Source organism: Schistocerca serialis, chromosome 2 (genome assembly GCF_023864345.2).
Source record: "Schistocerca serialis cubense isolate TAMUIC-IGC-003099 chromosome 2, iqSchSeri2.2, whole genome shotgun sequence".
Taxonomy (NCBI): Eukaryota; Metazoa; Arthropoda; class Insecta; order Orthoptera; family Acrididae; genus Schistocerca; species Schistocerca serialis.
Genome location: NC_064639.1, coordinates 387,929,446 through 387,955,127, shown reverse-complemented (window position 1 = coordinate 387,955,127; position 25,682 = coordinate 387,929,446). Strand labels below are relative to the sequence as shown.

The 25,682-nt window shown below is 40.2% G+C and overlaps 1 protein-coding gene across 1 annotated transcript in view; it reads right to left on the bottom strand.

Annotated features, from left to right (window-relative positions):
* LOC126457213 (NEDD8) overlaps positions 1–10,418 on the bottom strand; it is a 43,596-nt gene extending 33,178 nt beyond the window's left edge. The window contains exons 1-3 of the mRNA XM_050093320.1: positions 10,282–10,418; positions 10,166–10,183; positions 9,832–9,944 (exon numbers count right to left, since the gene is read on the bottom strand). Of these exons, the coding sequence (XP_049949277.1) occupies positions 9,832–9,944; positions 10,166–10,183; positions 10,282–10,299 (149 nt within the window). The 5' untranslated portion in view covers positions 10,300–10,418. The remainder of the gene's footprint in view (positions 1–9,831; positions 9,945–10,165; positions 10,184–10,281) is intronic.
* Between the last annotated feature and the right edge of the window lie 15,264 nt (positions 10,419–25,682).

Below are 25,682 nucleotides of genomic sequence, written 5' to 3'. Positions count from 1 at the left end.
AACTGTTCATTTTAGTGACCTGGTCATTATGGGTTTCAGAGGTGGTGACGTAGTGAAGTGGTGCATGTCGAATGGTTTCCTTGACCAAGAAAGAAAATGCATGAAGTGTGGTGAACCAATGACGCTAATTGGCCGTACAAACCACCGTGATGGGGTTCTGTGGGGATGCGAAAAGAATGACCACAGAATCAGCTGCAGTGTCCGAAATAACACATGGTTTTCGGGAAGCAAGCTAAGTCTCATCACGATTTTGAAGTTGACGTATCTCTGGGTCAAACGATGCAGAAATGTTTTCATCGTTGATGAACTTAAGTTATCGAGGAAGACAGTGGTTGAGTGGAAACACTTGTGTAGGGAAGTGTGCGTAGAAATGTGTCTCAGAGAAGGAGAAAAACTTGGAGGAGAAAGCGTGATTGTGGAAATCGACGAAGCAATCCTTGGAAGGAGGAAATTTGCTAAAGGGAATAAAGGCACAGGAAGGTGGATATTCGCGGGAATACAAAGAGGGACACACAAGTGTTTTTTTAAAGTTGCCGCTAAACGGACGAAAACTGTGCTCTTTAATGTCATAAAGGAATTTATTCTTCCAGGAACGACAGTTATTTCTCTGTGTTTTAGTTCTTACAAGTGTTTAGAAGACGAAAGTTTCAAGCATTTGATTGTGAACGATAAATTAACGTTCAAGATCCCTGAAACAGGTGCACGTAACATAAAAGAAAACACCTGGTCGACGATAAAAAGGATGTTAAATGGGCGTAACCAGTGCAGTAATATGTTAAATACTCACGTATTCGAATATCTGTGGAGGCAGAAGTGGAGTGGAGAAAAAGACCTTTTCGTACGTTTTATGAAATCTGCAGCAACTGTTTACAAGCGTCAATAAAATGTATTTTATGTTTCACTTATTTTACGGAAAAAAGTATTAAATCATTTATAAAGCAATACATTTTTCTCTGAAAAATTAGGTTTGTTCATACTCTGGCACTTAATGTTATGGTTAGGTCTAAAATCTGATTACTTCTTCCTAAATCAAGATGAGAAACACTGTTTCATCACTGAATATAGAAACCAGCTGCTCCACAATATTAGGCTTCCATAATGCTTTTTGGCAGGTGTTATGACACTTTTAGATAAAGAGTGTGGACGGCTCCTCATATTTTACTCCTTTATTTTATGCAGTAAAAGCCAGAATCCGCATACTTGCCTCTGTCATTAGCACCTTGTAGTAACATATTGACTTATCTGTTTATTGTGAAATTGAAAGAACAGTGCACAGCAATGTTTTACATTTAGACAGTGTCCCTAGAGAAAAGCTCAATATTCTGGGAGATGATGCAATGAATAATTACAAAGAGAAAGTTGTAACAGTTGTCATAATGTAACCCTTTTAATGAAACTGTGTCTAATCAATTTATTTGTGCTCTCTTCATGCTGATGTTTGCCAGATCCCTTATGGAAAGCACAAGCACCTGTTGCTTACATACTTTCAGGTCTGACACAATATTCTCCACTGGTAACTTGTTTAAAGGCATAAATAGTTTTTACAAATGTCGTGGTTGTATTTGATGTGGATTGATCATTTGCTGTACCAAAAAGTAACAAAACTAAGCTAGTTAATTACTTTATACTATTTCAGTTTAAATCCCTAAACAGAGGTCACATCTACCTTTTTTATGCTGGAAAGTATTGTAACAGGCATTGTATGAAACAAAAATTAACTATGTGAAACTTAGGATTTTGCTGGTGGTGGCACGGGGGAAACCCTGGAATTTGGAGGGAAAAAATTCTTTGGAAACAATCTTCATAACAAAATTTCATTTTTATGCATCATTCCAGCATTTTAATAATTGAACTTTTATCTTTCCAATGATGCTAAATTGAATAAAACAGATTCATAAATAAAGTTATAGTGGTTACAAATTTATAACCCATCTTGTCTCTTGACACCAGTTTGAGAAAATGATGAATAGTTCAAAAGGGTCTTTAAACTAGATTTGATTGAAAATTCGAGAAAAATTACTTTGCTTTAACCCTCTTTCATTATGTACTTTCTAACACGAATTTTTCACCATTCATGTGAAGATGCTGCTTTATATTTGGATGATTTTAAATGAAATTAGCCAAATTATTCACAAAACATATTGATTGCTCTTTAGCAACTGCACAGAGAACCTACTTGTTATCAACCCTCCATAACTGAAGCAGTTATCTGAGTATTTTAGAAGTTAATATGTAAACATGCAATCAAAAAAATTAACACTTCATGCCAAATATTGTGTGCTGGACTGGGATTGCAACCTGGGAACCTTGTGTTTCACAGGAAAGCACTCTAATAAGTTATCCGAGCATGACGCACAGACCCCAGCATTGCCTTGTCTCCTACCTTCCCCTCAGTCCAGTACACAGTTTTAAACTGCCAGAAAGTTTCAAATCAATGTACATGAGCTTAACTGCAGAGTGCAAATTCATTCTGGATGCCATCAAAATCTTGTTTATGAAATTTCTTGCATACTTTCATGTCTTATTGCTAAATATTTTCACTGCCTGTTTACTTTATTTCTATTTCATAAGAAAGAGCGTGCGTTTTGTATTAGAAAATGTTCTGTTTGTTTTGGAGACCTCCATATATATGGTCAAAAAATGAGCTTTAAGATAAAACTATGAAACATTTGGGATCCAACATTTTAACAAGTGCATTTTTCCAAGAAACTTAAAAAATGCTTAGTAGTTACATTAATTAATCTGGCTACGAATACAGCTTTTGGAGGAGAATGGCCAAGATGTGAGCTAGCACTTTCTCTGCTTTCTGTTTGTTAATTAATCTTGAAGACACTGAGGAGAATAACAGCAGCAAGGAGTTTGCAAAACTCATTCTGGCAAGTCAGGAATAATTTTTATGAGTTTCCTTAATTCATCTGATTTGTTTTTGCAAATGGATTACAGTAGCACTTTTGCAATACGTCAAATAGAGATAAGCATGTAATAAATTCTTTTAAGCATATTGACGGTTACAAAAGAGTGGGTTGGTCAGATTGGAACTGTGTCAGTGAATCAGGTTTCTTTTTACAATCACTAATAACAGGCTAACTGGCACTCTGGATTGTCTACACCACCTATTGTCAGAGGTGGTAAGTCACGGCCATCATCTGGTTTCATTTGTCATAAGCAAAATTTTAACCTTTTATGGTACAAAATCTTCGAGCTGCTTAGTAAACAAAACAATTCTGTTTTTATTGTAGATATTAAAATGCTGCACACATTAGTCAGTGTGCACCTGGGAACAACTGCATCTAGTACTTGAAATATATTTCTCCAAGTGAGAGATAGGCTGTTTCCAATTTCCAGTGCAGTTATTATTTCTTGGTTATATAAGATATAAAAAAGCAAATACAACAATGTGTGTTGTGATCTGTTAGATATGTGACTATATATATATATATATATATAGACACACACACACACACCTTGATGGTAATGATAACTTTAGTGCGGGTGAACACTACGTCCAAACTCTTGCAGGAATCAGATAAGGCTGCGAGAACTTAGGATAATGGTGGTGGATGCTGAATGTGTAGAGTGCGCCAAGTTGAGAATTTGGGTTGGCAAGGAAACACATCTGGTAAGTCGAAGAAGTAATTCAATGCCCAGTTGTCACAGACCTGCATTTCTCTCAAGTCATGTAAATATAAAAAATTATGGCACCCAAAAGTAACAGACTGTTACAGCAAACATAGGAAAAATAGTTAGCAAAGTATGCAAGAATTTAATAAAAACTAGTGACCTGTTCATATATTAATAACTTCTAAAATATTCTTATAGTTGAGTACATCTGATAAGTACTTCTCTGCAGACTTACTGGGTTGAAAAATTGTCATGATATTTTCCAAACCCTGACATCTCTCAATTACTTTCAATATCAAGCAGCCTTAAAGTTGTCCAAAACTGTTGAAGAGCTGGCTTAACATTTTGCAACCATTTATTGAAATCCCCCTAAAGACTTGAATTTTTTAAATCTTTCGCTCAAAATTTGACACAAATTAGTTTTCAGCTATAGGGAACATATATGCACAATTTCATTCAAATCAGCGATGGAGAGGTGGGGATGATTCCTGAAATACGTCACCTTCCTGTGGAATGACACTGTTATACTGAGTATTGTGATGAAGCAATAGATACGTAAGAAATATGGGTCTTCACAGTGCCACAAATTATGTAACTGTAGTTCTGTTTTGACTTAAACAAGGTAAAATATAATGCAGAAGTTTATAATGCTTTATTAGTTACTGAATAAAACTTACAGGGACAAACAGCATGCTCACTGAACCACAACAGAACGCTATCTATGAGAGTAGCTTTAGTTTTGTCTCCCCTCATTCTGACTACAGGTGGATGCCTGAGTGGCCTACTGCATCTGTCTAACCCTCTTGAACCCTCACCCTGAGGAATAGTTTCCTGTGGTTATCCATCTGTTGGTAGTACTGGCATTTCCCCTTCTGAAGGTAAGTACTGGCCAGCCAATAGCTTTCCTTGTAATTTTACAGTTTACTCAAATTCTTCCTTTGGATGCTCATAGCACAACAATTCATTAAATGCTACAAATGGGAATACTACTGACAGAATCTACTGTCAACAAAAATGTTTATGCACATTCAACAAAGAAATTGGTGTTAACAATTATTTGTTCCGAGATTACCACAAACTGATGTAGGTTAAATAGAAGCCAACGGCTAAGAAGCTACTGGACTCTCATTAAGGGACCAGTACACACCTAATGTAAACTATAATGGCTCTGCACTACTCTGCAAAAGGAAACAGCATGAATACAGAAGCAACTTGTACAGATCCATGTTTGCACATTAAATTTTACTTTTACCAAACAGGGTCACAGAATTACCTTAAAAAAAAGTTGAGAGATGAGCCCAAAAAGTACAGAAGTGACCAAAGCAGAGCATGAACAACAGAAAGAGGTGAGAAATGAAATACAAGAAATGTGGAGGGATCAGGTAAACCTTACAGTGAAATAATGCACAGATGAAACTGCCACATTTTTGCGTATTATTTGCTCCACTACCGGTTTCAATCATCAGATGTGAGCACCTTCAAATGTTCACTGCCTTGATGGGGAAAAGATAACACCACGGGGCAGTCTTATCTACACATTAATTCATAACAGTCACTGCACCCCCCCCCCCCCCCACGCCGTGCCTTCACTTCCTATGCCACCACTGAAATGCCTAAACAGCACCGACAATAAGAGAAGACAAAGCAAGAAAACAGATGCCTGCTGTCCTAGTCAAGTGCCACCTTCTTATAGTCATACAAATACACATTGTCCTTATGAAGAGCTGTTAAAGGAATCCACAACAGTATTCCCAACCAGTCTGGTGGGGGCAGGGGGTTAGATTTGAGAACAGCTCTTCCTAAACTCATTGAGGTCAGTACTTAAATTGATGTAACATTCAGGTTAACCGAAGTGTCCGATTCCACCCGTCGGCTTTGACCTGTGACGTAAGGCTGTTGTGGTGTGTGATGGCATGACGGTGCAGAGTTTAATTGGTGAGAGTGGCGTGTTTGCAGGTGTAATTTTGATATGATTGGTGGTGTGTTTGTGTGTTAGGTAATGTTTTTGGTTTAGTCTGCATGTGTAGCGTGTTTATAGGTGGCGTATTGTTGTGGTCGGTGGTTCTCTCTGGTGGTGTGTGTATGGTTTGCATGTCGTAGCGTATTGGGTTCACTTGCGTGGTAGAATTGCATGTGCGTGGTATCGGTGGTGACTGTGCTTTCAGCAGAATATTTTTCAGTGAGTTAACGATTTTGGTTTTGTTATGTCGACGTTACTGTAGTTTTTTTTCTGTTCGTCATGTTTGAATTTTGGAAAATCACTTTGGTTTATGTCTTTTGTAGGTGTGGATATGACTGACAAGGTCAACAGTTTTTGGTTGTTGGAGATGATGGTGATGGGGGACAGGGTGTTGTCTCTAATAAAATTTCATCAGCTATTCAGCCTGTTGGCTGAAGTCGCGAAGAGTTCAGTGTGTCGTGAAGAAATGAGGCTTAGTAAAGTTCCAGCGTCTCAGATCACGGACAGCTATATGTGGAGAGAAGTGTTCGATTCTAATTTTGATTTTCTAGGTGTTTATATGTTTGTGGATGGATTAAGTGTGGTGAGGGTGAGAGTTTTGAGACTGACAGTGTGGTATTGGTAATTGCTATTGACCTATATAGGTCAAGGGAAGTGTTCAATTCCAATTTTATTCTTCTGTTGCGCTTTTTGAGATAGTGATGATTGTGGACATGGTTGTAGTTTTGGGTTTCATGATTTGGTATCAGTATTTTCTGTTTACTTACATAGGTCAAGGGAAGTGTTCAATTCCGGTGCATATTGTTTTTAGTTGATATTGGGAAGGTTGTGGTCGTTTTATCATTTTTGTCATTTGGTTTAGTGGCGTGTGTATTTTTAGTTTGCCCCACCCAAAAACCCCCAATTTCTCTCGCTTGTCCCGTTAGTTTCATTATATATTTGGAGGAACATGTATTTGATGGTTTTTTGATCTATTTTTGTATTTGTTGTCATGTTTACGTTATGACATCAGTCGCGATATGGGAGAAGTTACGAATGGTCATTTCCGCATTATTGGTGACGTCACTGGTCAAAGCAGACAGGTGGAATTGGACGTTTCTGTTAACCCTAACATTCCATACATATAATCCTTGGACATGTTAGACTTCATAACATCTATGTATACTAACATCATGCCAATTTTAATACCTTTGTATGAACAACAACAATAGTAATGCTGATTCAGTGTGCGTCACAGGCCTGGTGCAATTCTTCCAACTGCACATCACTGTGGTACTTTGGATGTCTGTAACTCGCCCCACTAATCTTACATGGGAAAGGACACCTGCAGTTTCACACAGAACAATCACATGTCGTTTCTGGTGATCTTCATATCACTGAGGTGTGAAGCTTATGTTAATGAGAGACTGAAATGTGAGATGCTTCAGCCAGGATTTCAACCCGAGACCTTTCAGTTTTCAGGCATACACTTTACCACTAGGTTGCCAGGTGCAACAATTTCTTAATAATCTCTGCTAGCTGCAATACTGAATTTTCCAACAAATCCTAGAGAACTACTAAGTAAAATGTCTTGCAGTACTGAGAATAGATAATGTGTGATTGGACAATGTTTAAAATATGCAAATTATGTTCTCAACATAAGTCCTTAAGATTACAATGCTGAGAAGAAAAAAACAACATCTGGAAGCATTGGATGGAAGTTGGTGGGAACCCCAAGCGGGGATAGAAAGAACACAGCTCCACTGAAAATCTTGAATGAGATTCGGGAACGTATTTTCATTTAATGTCCATTGTTTCATAAGAAAAGGCTAATTATTTTGGGAACTAGAAGGAGAAAGTTGGGAGAAGGCAAGTTATAGGGCCTACTAGGAATATATTTTCCAACAACGTACCAAGATGAAATACAGCCTGTACACTGGAATTCTGAGGCAAATGATCACCTTTACAAAGTGTGCTTGGCCCAATGAAAACATAAAGCTGTCATATGGTATTGTAAGGGATGACTAGTATCAGCTGTGACATTTCTTAATGCTATCACAAGTGACCCAAGGAAAAATTTCCAAATTTAGATACTACTTGCATGTATGTGTTGTACAGTTTAAAAATAGATATGTACTCTCAAGGTTATGTTTGGTGGAGGAGGTTTTTAATCTGCAGAGCGATTGGACCTTCCTTGCTGATTCTCACAGTAAGGGAGCTGTAGATGGTGTTGAGGATGTGTGCTGGGGGGGGGGGGGGGGGGGGGGGGGGGGGGAGAAAAAAAAGGAGTGGCAACAAATAATGGCCAGGCATAAACTATGATCAGTGCAGACGACTAATATGAATATGCAAGGAAATAGTCAAGTAGCAACAATCCTCTTTGTACTGACTCACGCAGTCTCTGAATGGTAAACATTCACAGTGTCAGTGACTTTTCTGTTGTGTGCTGTGGTTGTTAAGTGTGAGTGGGGAATAACGGGAACTGGACACTATGAATGATGAGTCAGATGATTAAATAAGGTGGCAGAACCAAAGAGAAAATAATGTTCTATAAATGTAGTCATGACACGAAGTGTACGAAATTACGCGGTGGCATGATGGACTATACTGTGCAGAATATTCTGTAAAATGTGTACTATTAGGTTCCTATGTAAACACAACCTTTTGAAAAATACCCCACAAAATTTTCGAAATGATCATTGGGCTACGCTACAGTTCTGTCTGTCACAAAAGCCAGGTCTCCTCTAGTCACATGTGCTGGCTTCACCAGCTCACAACCAGACTACAACATTGGAATACCTATCAATACCCCAAGAAATTCTGCCATGTTCCAAGAAACATGCAATAAATTCATTCAGAAAACAGTAACCAACCTTATAATCAGTAACAGGCAGATCAGTAATATTTTCAAATAACTTCCGGGAATTCAGCCAGGTAACACTTTCAGCGACTGCCGAAATATCGGCGGTCGCTGAAAGTGTTACCCGGCTGAATTCCCAGAAGTTATTTCAAAGTTGTATACGCCAGGAGACACTCAGGTCTCAGATCAGTAATAGTCAGTCTTGCATTGTCCCATGTCAAAAACAATAGTAGTCAATTCATATATCCTGCCGAAACATGTTACCAAAGTCAGTGAATCTCACTGGCAACTGAGAATGCACCGGAATGGCTATGACCAACGGAAACAAACTGCCAACATGCAGCGGAAGAACTACCAAACATGATATGTGCACTTTAACCCTCAGAATTATGCAACATCTACTCCAAAAGATGTGACACTTAGAAAAGCACAGATTCCAAAACAAAACCTGATTTTGAAGTACATACACATTTGAGTCTTATGTGCTCAACTGCAGGTCAAAATTAGAAAAGCTTGTTGTTTTAGGGCAAAATTCAGCCATTGCAATAAAAGTGAAGCTAAAATACGGTGATGCATATTCCAACAAAGACCATTTTCAACTCTCATTTAACAATGAATCCCCCAAGCTACTGAAACTAGCGTTAGAAAATATTTCTTACATTAGCTGAAAACAGTCAGAGGGTACATTTCTGAACTGACAATGAACAAGTTAGGTGTATTTTGGACCCCAATTAACAAAATATAATTGACTTAGCTACTTGTTTTCCTTGCTCAAAACGACTTTTGAATTATCTGCAATGAAGTGTGTACTTTGATACATTCAAGTAGGCCTATGTAAAAAAAACTGGTCAATGATTTTTCATGTGGATTAATAAAAATATGTGAGATTTAGTATTTTAACTGCATCACTGTAAACCTGCCTGCATGTCACAACTTTAAGCACTGATTGCTCCTGACAGTTTGTACTTATGTGTGTTGCTCTCTTCACTGTCAATACCTCAGCACCACACATTTGGTCTTCATTACTAATCGTCTGTACCCTGTTAACATCGTATCATACGTCAGAACGATCACTGACACAATATGTCAGGCTAATGTTCATGGTTCACTATCTTTTCACACTATATCATATGGAACATGTCAACATAAAAACATTTAATACACGATCGTTTACTGAACTTATCTGCAACGCAATGCCCGACTGTTGTAATAAAACAAATATTCCAGAATTTCAAAATAAACGACAACTGATTACCAAATCGTATGGCTTATAGCAATAGCTTTTTTTTTGTGAGGTAACATGCAATTGGCATTAATGTATAACTTTACGTATCAATGACAGTGGGGGTTTCTGAACAATCAGGTGAAATATACAATGAAAATAGGGAACGTTAGTGGTATATTTACTTACATTTGTTTTCCTGAGAAGATCAGTCTCTGTTGCTGCGGTGGTATTCCCTCCTTTTCTTCGACGCGTTCCTTTATTCTCTCAACTTTATCAGTTGGTTCAATATCTATTTCAATCTGGGCATGCAGGGACAGATTCAGAGAAATAGTTACTAGCCAGATAACGAGTACGTTACTGCATTCTTGTATATTGTTTAGATTATGACAAAATCGATATAAATAATGTCAAACAATTCTGCAGTCAACTACAGGACATAGCAAAAGTATGATGTTCGAAGCAAGTATGAAATGTATACCACGATATTCTAAGGTACATTATGAAAGAATACGATACTTACTTCCTTTCCCGTCAATGTCTTCACGCCGAACATGGAAATAAACACAAAGTTATTAAATGCTATGAGTGCAGTTAAGGAGTGAAGAAACTCTATAAGAAATTTAAAAAATAACTTACTTTCACTTTGATCAGCATTTTTTATTTTTTCGAGAGGTGAATAAAGAAACAAGAAACTTCCTTACACCGGAATACCTTTCCCACCACAGCAAATCGCACAACCGCAAGCTGAATCAAAGATGCAACATAACATTACAACAAGAAGAGGGGAAAATGTGATCTATGGAATACGTCTGCGATATTTTATCAATACTTAGTAAGTTCAGGCATCGTCAAGCATTCTTAAAGGTCGGTCCACACGTAATACTCGGTCTACGCAGATACCTACGGGAATGTAGAAGATTGCCCTGATTCTCGTGCGTTTACACGACAAAGTTTCAACTTTCAATATATTGCTAGCCCGCCATCTGCCGATGAAGGAAAGAATTCCCGGCAACAAGAGGATACCCTCCGGCAAAGGGACTTTAGTTCAGGACACTTAGAGCTTGACCTGAACTATAGAATCGGTGGCAGGTGCTGGCGGCACCGGATCAGGCAGTCAGATAGCAGTCACAGTTTCACGGCTCGAAGAAGTCAAATGTAGCGGCGTCTCAAGTTCGTCGATGACGACGACGACTGGTGAACGTTGTACTTCATGGTGGGATCCATCATCCAGCAGCAGTTATGTGCCAGTGACGCTGCAGAAGCATACTGAGGTCCCAGTTCACTGGCATTTGTAAAGAGTGTGACTCGGAGTTGGGCAGTTTCCACTGACTTGTGGGGGTGTCGTCCAGTGGGCAGGCTGTGGCAGCAACCCGATTACAGTTCTGGTCTGCTTTCCATGCTGCTAGTGCTTTTGGCCATTATCTTTCCTCCCTTCTTAAGTTTAAGTTAATCCTGTTCACCGGATTACTGCTTAAGAGCCTGGCTGTAATAGAGATGCTGATTTTCCTATCACCGTTTCTGCACTTTACATTCTATTGCTCAAAGTCACAGTGAAAAACGAACTTATAACTTTTCTACTCTGCTCATCCATCTTCCCTTTTTATATTAAATAATGTACACTACCGCAATCTTGTGAAGCTTAAATGACGTTTATAGGTTCACCTTTGTTTTCCCCCTTTTTGTACAGCTTAATTTCATGTATTGTGGTTATTTCTTCGCAGATGCTAACATGACTACTATGGATCCATAGGTTGAAGGAAGTGAGGGTGTAATTTGTGTGACCCTACATCTGAGGTGACATTACCCCACACTTTGAGAATTACGCAGGCAGCCGATGTGTTAGTTCCTATGGTGATGTGATCTAGCAGGTAGATTAATGTCTAACTGGTGTTTAGGGTGGTGGTTCCAGTATTGGTGGCAGGTGACAGGAAAGTAGGTTCTTAGATGTTCCACTGTGTACAGTTACCAGCAATCCCTGCGCCGCTGTAATTAACTTGTTTACAGCAAATGCAAATGATAACAATCAGTTTTGGTACTGAGAATAGCCAGTGTGGTCCTATCTTTTGAAAGAATTCAGTTTCCTTAGTAACAACCTCCCTGGGGCACTTGGTCACACGGTTCTCAGAGTGAAAAGTGTGTACTCACATCACTCAGGGACTGTATGCATTTTTTCTGTGGGGCAGACAGTGACTTGCCCAGTTTGGCACTGCTGAAATTCCGAAGTGGAAAGTAAAGTGCGTGACTTTTTATAGGACGATACCAATAATATTTCATGCACTCGTAAGTGCACAAATTTCTGCAAGGTTCCCCATGTTTACAAGCAAGTATGGGTGGAAAAATTCTCGGACAGGCAGTGGTAATGCTAACTGCACCTGAACCTTTAATCTGGTTCCTTTTAGCTTATTGGCTACCTTGGCTATGCAGTAGTACAGTGGTACGGATTCCTCCCCTACTGCTGCTAACAATTCTAATGGTGCTGGTAAGTCGGCTCGAATTTTTTGTAGTCCTTCCAAGAACTGTATGGGAGATACGAGTATCGGTGTCAGGTGTCTACTGATACTGTAGAAAAGAGCTGTCTACAGCTCTGTGGCTTCAATGTGGATGTCGGTGATACGTTTGGGGAAAGTGTGTAAAAGCTTCAGGATGGTCAACTGTTTGTCAACGTTATCCAACCAGATCTTGACACTGTCTAAGTCGTGATTTACTGCGCCTGCTGATTCTCAAATGTGACTTGAGGATGTCATGTCTTCTTTGAGACTTGCAAGTTGTATGGTATGCATTCCAAGCATCTCCCGATTCCCTTCCACGTTGCTTGTACCTGTTGCAACACCATGTTTATCTTCTCTAAGTCTTCTGTGCGGGCAGTAGCGAATAATGTTTTGAAATTCTGCCACCTGTGTCTAATCAGCTCCGTGGTCTGTTGCAGCTGTTCATGCAAAGGCTTGGAGGCTGATCATAATAGTTGATATTCCTCTCAAATATCATTCACTCCTGTGTTGCTCTGCATCATGAACTGCAGTTTCTCAAAGGTATCTTCGAGTCACTGAATTTCGTTTTCTGCTGCCCACATATTGCTTTATAGCTACTGATGTTCCGACATTACTACATCCAGCTGCTGCGTAAACAGAATCTCACCACTCAAAGGACAGCTTCTGCCTTTCTCTTGCACTCGACGACCAGAGCTGGTGTTGCTACCTCTGTTCTCCAGGCCTAGTTTGCTTGTCCCTTTGGCGTCCTAAGTAGGTAGGAATGGGTGGGAAAATCAGTTACACCTTGCTTCACTTGCCTATTTCTATCTTTATTTCTCGTATTTTATTCAACCACTTCCTTTCTCCCTTCAGAAAGAGCTGCCAGTAATTTAGTTACTGCCTACAGTTCACAATGAAATGGATGAATTCTTCCACGTGCACAGTTGCACTTCAGGTTTTGAGTTGTAGCTTGACACTAACTGGAGACATCACCTCGACTACCTTGAGAGGTCCTTGGTAATGTGAAATGAACTTTTCAGTTTTTTCTTTCAGATAACATTATCAATTGCCCAATATGGTTCTTAGGATCTTCGCATTTCTACTCTACAACTACATCTACATCCATGCTCTGCAAACTATCCTGGAGTGCATGGCAGAGAATACATCCCATTGTACCAGTTATTAAGGTTTATTCCGATTCCATTTATCTGTGGAGCATGGGAACAATGTTTGAATGCTTCTCAGTGTGATGTAATTATTCTGATCTTATCCTTATCGTTCCTATGTGAGCGATACTTAGGGGGGTTGTAGTATATTTGTACAATCGTCATTTAAAGCAAGGTTCTTTACAGTTTGTTGGTACACTTTCTCGGCATAGTTGGCATCTATCTTCAAGAGTCTGCCAGTTCAGTCTCTTCAGCATCTCTGTAACACTTTCTCATATGTCGAACAAACCTGTGACCATTTGTGCTGTCCTTGTCTGGATACGTTCTTTTTCCCTCGTTAGTCCTATTTTGTATGGATCCCACACACTTGAGGAATGTTCTGGAATTGGTCCCACAAGTGTTTTGGAAGCAGTCTCCTTTGTGGACTGATTGCATTTCCCCAGTATTCTACCAATAAACCAAAGTCTTCCATCTGATTTACCCACAACTGAAGCTATATGATCATTCCATTTCATATCTCTATGAATGTTACACCCAAGCATTTGTATGAGTTGGCAGATCCCAACTGCTTGCTCACTGATACTATTGTCATAAAATACGTTTTTTCGTTTTGTGAAGTGCACAGTTTTATATTCCAGAACATTTAAAGTAAGCTGCCAATCTTTGCACCTTTTTGAAATCTTATCAAGATCTGACTGAATATTTATGTAGCACATTTCAGACAGTACTTCATTACAGATAGCTGCATCATCTACAAACGGTCTGAGGTTACTATTAACATTGTCAACAAGGTCATTAATATACAACATGAACAGGGTCCCAACGCACTTCCTTGTGGCATACCTGAAGTTACTTCTACATCTAATGATGACTCTCCGTCCAATCCATCCAAGATAACATGCTGTGCGATCCTTACCAAAAAGCCCTCAATCCATTCACAAATTTCACTTCATACCTAGATGATCGAGCTTTTGATATTAAGCGTAAGTGTGGTACAGTTGTGGGTCCTTCCTGACTTCTTAAAACCTTTGTATTCATTTTTTAAGCTATTACCAGACACGTTTCAAACTTTTACTAAAGTCTCTAATTGAGGATATATCTCTTCGTAGGGTAGGTTGGCATAATTTGAAAGGGAAGGCATCTTCATAGGGAGTAAGCCCATGTCTTCGTGGATTTTCGAGTTATAAAAGTTATAAACAGCCATGGCGAACTGTAGAAGGGTGTCCCGAATTATTGTGTCTACTATTCACAGAATAACTTAATGTTTTTCCCAGTGTCCTTGAACTCTCGCAGTTATGCCAGTTTCTTGTGCATGTACTGCACTGGTTCACAGCTTCTTTGTGCATAATGGTCAGTACAACTGCTTCAATAACTCAGACATAACGTTAGTGCCTTGGTCAGTTATTACAGTTTTTGATGTTTCAAATATCAGCAGCAATTGACTAACCACAGCCCGCACCACTGTTTCCACCTGTTGATTTTGTATGATGACCACGGCCAAGTAACGTGAGAAATGATCGATAATAGTTAATACATTTGGATTCCCTGGTGTCGTTTGAGCAAAGGGGCCGTAGACAATCAGGGCAATCATCTGGAATGCTCTATCTGCATCAGGGTACCTTTGTGGTGGTAATCCTGACACCCCATCTTGGCTTCTTGAGGGAATGCAGGTCTTTACATATCGAACCACATCTTATTTTCTTTTTACCCACCAGAAATTTTCCACAACACGATGTTCTGTGGTGCATCCTCCACTGTGTCCTACTAATATGAAATCATGAGCACGCCTGAATACTTCATTTTGCAGGCTTGCTGATACAGCTTTGTGTCAGCTGCAACTTGTTTGCTTGTACAGGAGTCTGTCATCAGAGCTGAATTGTGTTTGATCACGAATTGCTGATGAATTGGGTTAGGTTAGTGTTATTTAACGTCCCGTCGGCAACGAGGTCATTAGAGACGGAGCGCAAGCTCGGGTTAGGGAAGGACGGGGAAGGAAATCGGCCGTGCCCTGTCAAAGGAACCATCCCGGCATTTGCCTGAAACGATTTAGGGAAATCACGGAAAACCTAAATCAGGATGGCTGGAGACGGGATTGAACTGTCGTCCTCCCGAATGCGAGTCCAGTGGATGAATTGGGCCATTGGCTTTGAATGTGTACTATTCTTCTGCAACTGATTCTCTGAGCTGTAGAATTCAGTGGTTCAAACTATTTGTTGGATCTTCTATTTCCAGAAGCCAAAAATAAGTTCAATCATTTCTTTTTCAATACTGAACAGTTCTTTCTGCCTTATTGAACTATCTAGAAGCATATGGCATTCCATTTCTCTTCGTCTTTTTCTTGCCTTAAATCACAGCCTAGAGTGCATCTGCTTGAGTCACATGGCATTATTAAACAGCATTTGATAGTAATGAAAAGAAGGGACAGGACTGGTGATTAATAATTATATCAGTTGCTCAAATGTTGCTTTGCAGTCAGGGGTCCAGTGAAACTTTGCTCCTTTCTGCAACAAATGTATCAAGGCTGTTACTATCTCAGCAAATTTATGAATGTATCTTCTATAAAGATTGGTGATCCCATTTGGCATTGGAAAATCCTTTATGGGTTGTACCAGTCGTGGGTTGGATCATAAATCATGTTGCTTGATAATGAGTAGTATAGCACTACTGGTTCTGGCCAGCAAATTGCTGACATCAGCATCAGGTTTCAGATGACAGCTGAGGCAACTACTCTTGTTATGCACACTGTCACTTCTTCCCTCCCCTTTTCTTCTCACCCCTACCCTTCCCCCATTTCTCTCTTGGAAAATAAAGCATGAAAGTCATCATGCATACAGCCAATATCTACAGGACCACACTGCTCTTGGACAATTTACACTCAACCAATAGGCATGAAGTACCTCATCCCTTCCCCTTTTTTACTGTAAAAATACATTTGCCTTTCATTCAAGGTCTATATGACGCAATTAAACGATCACCATGAAGTGCCATCAGCATGGATCAGCCACTGCCTCAAGCCACTTACAGTTACATGTGGCATGACTGGCACTTCGTTTAAAAAGTAGAAAGTGCCACTTCATATTACAGGAGGTCTGCTATTTATACCGTTGCTACTTATACCATTGCATAAAAAGGGGGATAGATCTGATGTCAACAATTACTGTCCAATCTCCCTTCTAACAGCTTTATCCAAAATTTTTGAGAAAGTAATGTATTCAAGAGTAGCTTCACATATCTGTAAAAATGAAGTACTAACAAAATGTTAGTTTGGTTTCCAGAAAGGTTTTTCAACAGAAAATGCCATATATGCTTTCACCAATCAAATTTTGAATGATCTGAATAACCGAATACCACCCATTGGGATCTTTTGTGATCTCTCAAAGGCTTTTGATTGTGTAAATCATGAAATTCTGCTAGACAAGCTCAAGTATTGTGACATGAGTGGGACAGTGCACAAATGGTTTAATTCGTACCTCACTGGAAGAGTGCAGAAAGTTGAAATAAGTAGTTCTCATAATATGCAAAGATCAGCACATTCCTCAAACTGGGAAACTATCAAGAATGGGGTTCCACAAGGGTCAGTCTTGGGTCCTTTGTTGTTCCTAATACACACTCCTGGAAATGGAAAAAAGAACACATTGACACCGGTGTGTCAGACCCACCATACTTGCTCCGGACACTGCGAGACGGCTGTACAAGCAATGATCACACGCACGGCACAGCGGACACACCAGGAACCGCGGTGTTGGCCGTCGAATGGCGCTAGCTGCGCAGCATTTGTGCACCGCCGCCGTCAGTGTCAGCCAGTTTGCCGTGGCATACGGAGCTCCATCGCAGTCTTAAACACTGGTAGCATGCCGCGACAGCGTGGACGTGAACCGTATGAGCAGTTGACGGACTTTGAGCGAGGGCGTATAGTGGGCATGCGGGAGGCCGGGTGGACGTACCGCCGAATTGCTCAACACGTGGGGCGTGAGGTCTCCACAGTACATCAATGTTGTCGCCAGTGGTCGGCGGAAGGTGCACGTGCCCGTCGACCTGGGACCGGACCGCAGCAACGCACGGATGCACGCCAAGACCGTAGGATCCTACGCAGTACCGTAGGGGACCGCACCGCCACTTCCCAGCAAATTAGGGACACTGTTGCTCCTGGGGTATCGGCGAGGACCATTTGCAACCGTCTCCATGAAGCTGGGCTACAGTCCCGCACACCGTTAGGCCGTCTTCCGCTCACGCCCCAACATCGTGCAGCCCGCCTCCAGTGGTGTCGCGACAGGCGTGAATGGAGGGACGGATGGAGACGTGTCGTCTTCAGCGATGAGAGTCGCTTCTGCCTTGGTGCCAATGATGGTCGTATGCATGTTTGGCGCCGTGCAGGTGAGCGCCACAATCAGGACTGCATACGACCGAGGCACACAGGGCCAACACCCGGCATCATGGTGTGGGGAGCGATCTCCTACACTGGCCGTACACCACTGGTGATCGTCGAGGGGACACTGAATAGTGCACGGTACATCCAAACCGTCATCGAACCCATCGTTCTACCATTCCTAGACCAGCAAGGGAACTTGCTGTTCCAACAGGACAATGCACGTCCGCATGTATCCTGTGCCACCGAACGTGCTCTAGAAGGTGTAAGTCAACTACCCTGGCCAGCAAGATCTCCGGATCTGTCCCCCATTGAGCATGTTTGGGACTGGATGAAGCGTCGTCTCACGCGGTCTGCACGTCCAGCATGAACGCTTGTCCAACTGAGGCGCCAGGTGGAAATGGCATGGCAAGCCATTCCACAGGACTACATCCAGCATCTCTACGATCGTCTCCATGGGAGAATAGCAGCCTGCATTGCTGCGAAAGGTGGATATACACTGTACTAGTGATCATGCGATGTATCTGACCCCAGGAATGTGTCAATAAAGTTTCCCCTTCCTGGGACAATGAATTCACGGTGTTCTTATTTCAATTTCCAGGAGTATATATTAATGACTTGCCATTCTATATTCATGAAGAGGCAAAGTTAGTTCTCTTTGCTGATGATACAAGTATAGTAATCACACCTGACAAACGAGAATTAACTGATGAAATTGTCAATACTGTCTTTCAGAAAATTACTAAGTGGTTCCTTGTAAATGGACTCTCACTGAATTTTGATAAGATACAGTACATACAGTTCCGCACAGTGAATGGTATGACGCCATTAATAAATATAGACCTTAATCAGAAGCATATAGCTAAGGTAGAACATTCCAAATTTTTAGATGTGTCCATTGATGAGCGATTAAATTGGAAGAAACACATTGATGATCTGCTGAAACGTTTGAGTTCAGCTACTTATGCAATAAGGGTCATTGCAAATTTTGGTGATAAACATCTTAGTAAACTAGCTTACTACACCTATTTTCACTCATTGCTTTCATATGGCATCATATTTTGGGGTAATTCATCACTGAGGAATAAAGTATTTATTGCACAAAAGCATGTAATCAGAATAATAGCTGGAGTCCACCCAAGATCATCCTGCAGACATTTATTTAAGGATCTAGGGATATTCACAGTAGCTTCTCAGTATATATACTCTCTTATGAAATTTGTTATTAACAACCAAACCCAATTCAAAAGTAATAGCAGTGTGCATAACTACAATACTAGGAGAAAGGATGATCTTCACTGTTCAAGATTAAATCTAACTTTGGCACAGAAAGGGGTGAATTATACTGTCACTAAAGTCTTTGGTCACTTACCAAATAGTAACAAAAGTCTGACAGATAACCAACAAGTATTTAAGAAGAAATTAAAAGAATTTCTGAATGACAACACCTTCTACTCCATAGAGGAATTTTTAGATATAAATTAAGAAAATAAATATTAAAAAAAATAATAAAAAAATAAAAACACAAAAAAATAAAAAAGTTGTTATATTAACTTAAGTATGTTGTAAAATTAACTTAATTATGTCATGTATTGGAGAATTTGACTCGTTCCACATCATTACGAAATATCGTATTCATGATCCATGGAACTAATCTAATCTAATCTAATCTAGGCCACGTTAGTGGTGCAGCACTGCTAGTTTTGGCCTGAAAATTGTTGACATCAATACTTTTCTGTGGGGTCAGCATCTGGTGTCAGATTACAGCTGAAGCAGTTGTTCTTGTTAAATTCACGGTCACCCCCTCCCCTCTCCTCCTTTGTCCCCCTTCCCTCTGCTTCCCTCACTTTTCTATTCCACAAATACGGAAAACTGCAAAATAAAATAAACTGCTGTTTTATGTCTTAACTGCTCACTGTCTCCAACGCATGGCTGCACTGTAGAAAGCATCTATTGTTCATTATCTACCACAAGTTTCTTATTGTTACCAACAGATGGCTGCACTGTAGCAAATGTACGTAGTTTGGCCTTTAGTTCCTTACTGTCACTATCAGATGTCCACATTGACAAAAATGATAATTATTAGTTCTACGTACACCACTTGGTTTAAGACAGAACATAGGCTATAATTAATTATTTTCCACATTTGTGATGCTTCCAAAATGACACAATATTCTTTCTCCACACCAGTGAGACTTCTCAAGTGACACAACGTTCAAAAATGTAGAAAAATGCACAAACAACATGTTTTAGCTGGAACAATACGCTAAGCATGCAATCACACTAGCAGATAGACAGTCTGAATGCAATTAACTAGGTCTTTTCCTGATATGTCATAATACACCCTCAAATTAAATATTTATTCATTTACATTGTTCTTAGGGGGATACAGATAATGCATCATGTAACACTGATCGATAATTATTGCTATTATCAGACTTCTCACAAAGGCTTTGTCTGGTTATGCGTTTGACACATATCTTGAACACATCTCCCCTCTCCCTCTCTAAGTCTACCTCCTCCTCTGTGTGTCCATCTCATCCTACCAGCACTATCTGACTATCTGCTTCTTCCCACTCTATCTCTTCATCTCCTCCTCCCCTCTCTTTGCACATTTCCTCCTCCCCTCTTTTTTTGACCACATATTCCTTCCCTTTCCCTCTGACCATATCCTACTCCCACTTTCTCTTCTCATCTCCACCTCTCCCTCTTCCTTCTCCACCTGCCTACCATCCCTTTATACCTTCCACCCACCTCACACTTCTCTCCCTTCTCCTCTCACCGTCAATTTCCTCCTATCCCTCGACCTGTCAATTCCACCCTCTATCCATCTCAGCTTGTCCCCAGCCATGCTCACAGGCACTTGTAGCCACAATACAGTTCAGTAAAGAAGGGCGATACTACTCCACAACAAACATGTCTTGCAGAACTGGCTACACATAAAGGGCTTGAAAACTGTTGATTTGCCTCTGACATAGAGGCTGCCACGAAAAGCAGGTTGATAAAACAGACTGACACTAATCCAACACAACATGCGTGTCCCGCAGTACAGTCGACATTTGGGGTCTGAAAAATCATTTCTTGCCCCTGACATGTAGGTTGCCCTGCAAAGTAGGTTGATTTGGGAAGACATGCTAGCTAAAATATTACATTAAGTAGGCAATCTCACATGCAGATTGCCAGTCTGAATGTAATTAATTAGGCCTACTCTTGATGTAAATCACAATACACCCTCAAATTAAGTATTTCTGCATTGAAATTGTTCTCAATCACCATTTTAGGATAGAGAAAGGTAATTCATCAAGTTACATATTAGAAAAATATAATCCCAGTGCTATTGATTGGCAGTTATTGGTATTATTACAAATGATATACGCTAATGGAAGTTTGTAAAGTAACAATTTTCAACGAAGTTTGCAGTCAGAATTCTGGTGCCAAGGCTCTGTGTTTACTGTAGTCAAATATCAAATAACACCATCCTCTAACAAAAAAAAAAAAAAAAAAAAAAGCGGACATGAGTGACAGTCAAGAAAACAAACACCATGTTAGGAAGGAAGGGAGAAGGTGCTCCATTTTAGGTAGGAAGAAGGTGTTAGATTTTAGGAAGGAAGATTTTTTTTTTATTCCAGTATGTCACTTAAACTGGAGAACAGCAGTTTTTTATGAGTAAGCATTTGGAAGAAGAGGTACTCTGCAAACACTATGTAAGTAGGAGGAAACACTATATCCAACATCTTATTTGACACTTCATTGTATGCTGAATGAAATTAAAAGTTTATTGGATATGATCTTCATCCTTCCAGAGCGAAGGCAGCGTTAATAGACCTGCAATGATTTAAATATGATGTAAATAGTTCTGCGCTAGAACAAGCAGCTGTTACTCTCATAGAATGCAAGCAAGTTACGCCGAGGTTTCTCTCACATTCAGCAGCCTGTTATAGAAAACGTAAAAGACAAACTGTTGGTTGTCACAATATCATCACAGTTAGCATTGGGGGAATGATGGAGTGCAGCTTCTTACTGCTGTGTAGCTGTGCCAATTCCATCATGGTAAAAGGTGATGAGAAAGTAAAATGACTATCATCTCTACTAGGTGTGAATCCTGACAAAACAGTCAACATGCAATCTCATTACGGTCCATCGCTCAAAAAACGGGGTATATATGTTTCAATACTCCTGAAGGCCAATGTTTGACGATGAGCGGTATAAGAGTGATGGTGAGATGGTATTTGTAGAATCAAAATTCTCCATGAAGTATCTGTTTCTTGTTTATTTTTCTCTCCATTCTTGTAAACTATGACTTCAGGCTACGAAAAATTGAATCTAGACACCATGTGGTGATATGATACAATTCTGTTTGTTGCTTGTCTGTAACTGAGAATACTGTTTGTGGTCTGCTAGTTGATGCACACCCTCAGCTTCTGGTGGTGTAAGATTCAGTAGCTGATATGTTCTGTCACATTGTGACTAATGCATTATCTAATGAAAACCGCCTATTGGTGCACATTAATAAGGGATGTGTCCACCCTTAGCTGTAATGTGGGCTACACACTGCTGCACAGTTATCAACAGTATCACTCATACATATTGACTAATTAAATGCTAAAACAATCACTTGATGATGCCCTTCAACAGTTCAACTACAGTCCAGCCATGAGGCATAATGTAGCATATTAGTATCACTCATATATATGACTAATAGGTTCGATTGTTATGAATCAATCGTAAGACTGCTTTAGGGACTACATCTCAGCAGTTTGTTGCTATGCTAGAAGACAGCACACATCAAGTACAGCTCACACGAGATAGAATGTGAGTAGTATGGCAAATTGCTATCAAATTAATTATGTAAATTAATTAATTGATCAATTAATTACTCCCACGCTAATGGTGTCATGAGTTTTCCGCAGCAGCCTTGTGGATTCCGTCCCTTGCCACCCCCGTAGGAAATCACCACCCCTGGAAATGGCGGAAAATTCAAATTTATTGGCGTGAATATCAAATTTTGCGTGTTCACGTTTAGGTTCAGAGACCAACTGACTTATTTCGCAACACCACCACCAGAGGGTGCTGTTGGCCCTACCCACTTCCCTCTCCCCTACTCCCTCTTTCCTCCTACTCTTGTGAGAGAGCTTCAGTCTGTCCTGATGTGCCAGACAGGGTGGACATAAGTCTTTATTTTGTACCATGTGTTTGGTGGACAGGACGTCTGTGTTGGACAAAAATTGTTTACCAGCTATATTACCTGTAATCACGCAGCTGAGGACTGTGTCCATAGCTCCCTACACAAAGATTGGAAAGGAAAGGGAATGGATGAGTGTAAGAAGAAGAAGAATTCTTTTCAGCCAATAATGGTGATGCAGTAGGATGGGGTGAAGAGGCATTTCGCAACTCATAGAGGTATTTGATTGTCCTTGAACTATCTAGCTTTTTTGAAATGGCACATCAATATGTCTAAGAGCTGAATGTGTGCAACAACCCAGGCTGAGTGAGAAAGTTAACAAAACTACTATCAGAGGTCTCTTGAAACAGGTCTTGCCCACCTCCACTACCACCCAGGGGCCAATAGGAGTGCAGGAACATCACATTCAGCCATGTGATCACTACATCAGGTGTACAGGGCAGACGCAGCAGCTTATCAGTCTCAGCCAGTATCTGGAAGAAGAAGAAGAAGAAGAAGAAGAACAAGAAAAACCATAAGTCGAGATTGTGTGACTCATTGCAGCAGAAGTTTTTCTTATGTTTCTTTGTCTGTGTGGTTGATTATTGCTTCTTCTGCTTTGTTCAGTGGTAACCTCCAACATGTAAAGACCAGCAGCAGCAACGACAACTGGCTTGTCGACGCCTGCAGTGACCTCTGACATGTTAGGACAAGCATCAGCATTGGCCCCATGGGATCCTGTTGCTCACGTTGTCAGCATGCTGGAGCAGGACAATGATGTGTTGTTGTCTATACCACTGATTGATGAATACACACATCCTGACCATGACTTGCAGAAGTGTGTAGGTGGTCCTAGCCCACACAGTAAAGAACAGTACTGGCTGCCAACATACAAGCCATCTTAAAAGAATTCCGATGGCACTGCAAAAAGAATAAGGTGTAAATATTACAGATGAGAAGCTACCAGTTCCACCTGGGGCTTTAATGCTTTTTGCTTCAACATGCAGTTCAACGTCTACAATTTCAAAACATTTAAATATAAGTATACTAGCAGCTACAGAAGCCAATGACTGATGTGTATTGGTAGAAATTGAAAATGTATGTAAAATTGTTAAAGTGCAGTTTACTGACCATGAATGGTATGAAATGAAATGTGCTGAAGCCTATATCAATTAGCAGATCACCACTGAGTATTATCCAACTCATACCCTACTGCCTACCTGTGGCGCTCTAACTATCTCAATTACAACAGTGTATGGTGAATCAGCACTCCATGTGAAATCAGGGAACACAATCATTTATCTGTGACACTCCACCATTACAAACATGTTTGGTATAGGAATAGCTTTATCTGGCGCTGGAAAGACTGAACAGACAGCTCAATTATGTTAAAAGTGTGTATAAAGAACTGCAGCAGAAGTTTTTCTTATATTTCTTTGTCTGTGTGGTTGCTTATTGCTTCTTATGCTTTGTTCAGTGGTAACTTCCAACATGTAAAGACCAGCAGCAGCAACGACAACTGGCTTGTCGATGCCTGCAGTGACCTCTGACATGTTAGGACAAGCACCAGCATTGGCCCCATGGGATCCTGTTGCTCACGTTGTCAGCACTGCGAGTGAATGGTGTGCATTCTGATGATTTACACCAGTGTATTAGCACAGTGCCAAAATAAACTAAAGGACAACCAATAAGTTTGAGAGAAATTCAAGCTGAATTCCACACTTGCAAGAAACCGTTATTTGGTCTGTACCGGAGTTAAGGTGAAGAAAGAACTTTTGATTTTTCAGATGTATTGCATTCATATATATAATGTTTCAAACAAAACTTGATTACTTTTTTATGGAAACCCCCATTTTTTATTGCAGATTTGGATTCTCCATAAAAAAGTATTCAAGTTTTGTCTGAAACATTTTTTTAAACCATTGACAGATGGCACTGAAATCGAGGAAAATTAAAATTGGGCAAGAACTCCGATTTATTTAGAATGATCCGAGAAGGACGCAAAAATCGATACAAAATGTGCACCAATTCTTTCATTACGCCAAATTAAGCTATTTTTTTTACAAAAGTATCCTATCCGGCACAGTTTTTGATGAAGGGAGGCGGAATGGCACTGAAATCTCCTGAGGGAACTCTTCACAATTGCATTGCTCACCTGACTGTGGCGCTACCAAGGCGAAACTGCGAACTATGGTTCAGTATAAAGGTTGGTGCAATGCGATCAGACGTCACTTCACTTTCAGATTGTGAACCGTAAACATCAACTGACAAAAGTAAATTATTCTTTAGCGAAACATGGCTCACTATCCTCTTACCGAGATTGTTGATATGATGTTAACTTTAGGTGAATGCCATAACAATTACGCTGCAGCTGCGCGATTGTATGCGGATCGTTTCCCATATAGACGACACCCAAACGGAAACATTATTCGAAATTGCACTCAATGAGCTCGATATGCGTACATGCACTGTCCACCTTGTCATCGCGAATGCAGTGAAAATGACACTCGTACCCTTACCAGTGTCGCCTGTGTTCAGCTGGATCCTGAAATGACTAGTCATGCGATTCAGAGACAAACTGGAGTACCGAAATCAACTGTTTTGAGGATTTTGAAGGCATATAAATATCATGCATATCGTATCACACTGACACAGGAATTAATGCTGAAAGATATGCAAATACACATGCATTTCAGCCAATGGGCCTTGGAAATGATGAGAGGTGACAATGATTTTTTTTTTAGATATGTTATGTTCACTGATGAAGCCACATTCAAAAATAATTGCGAATTAAATCGTCATGATTGTCGTTATTGGTCCCTTGCCAATCCACACTGGCACAGACCCGTTGACGATCAACACAAATGGTCGTTAAT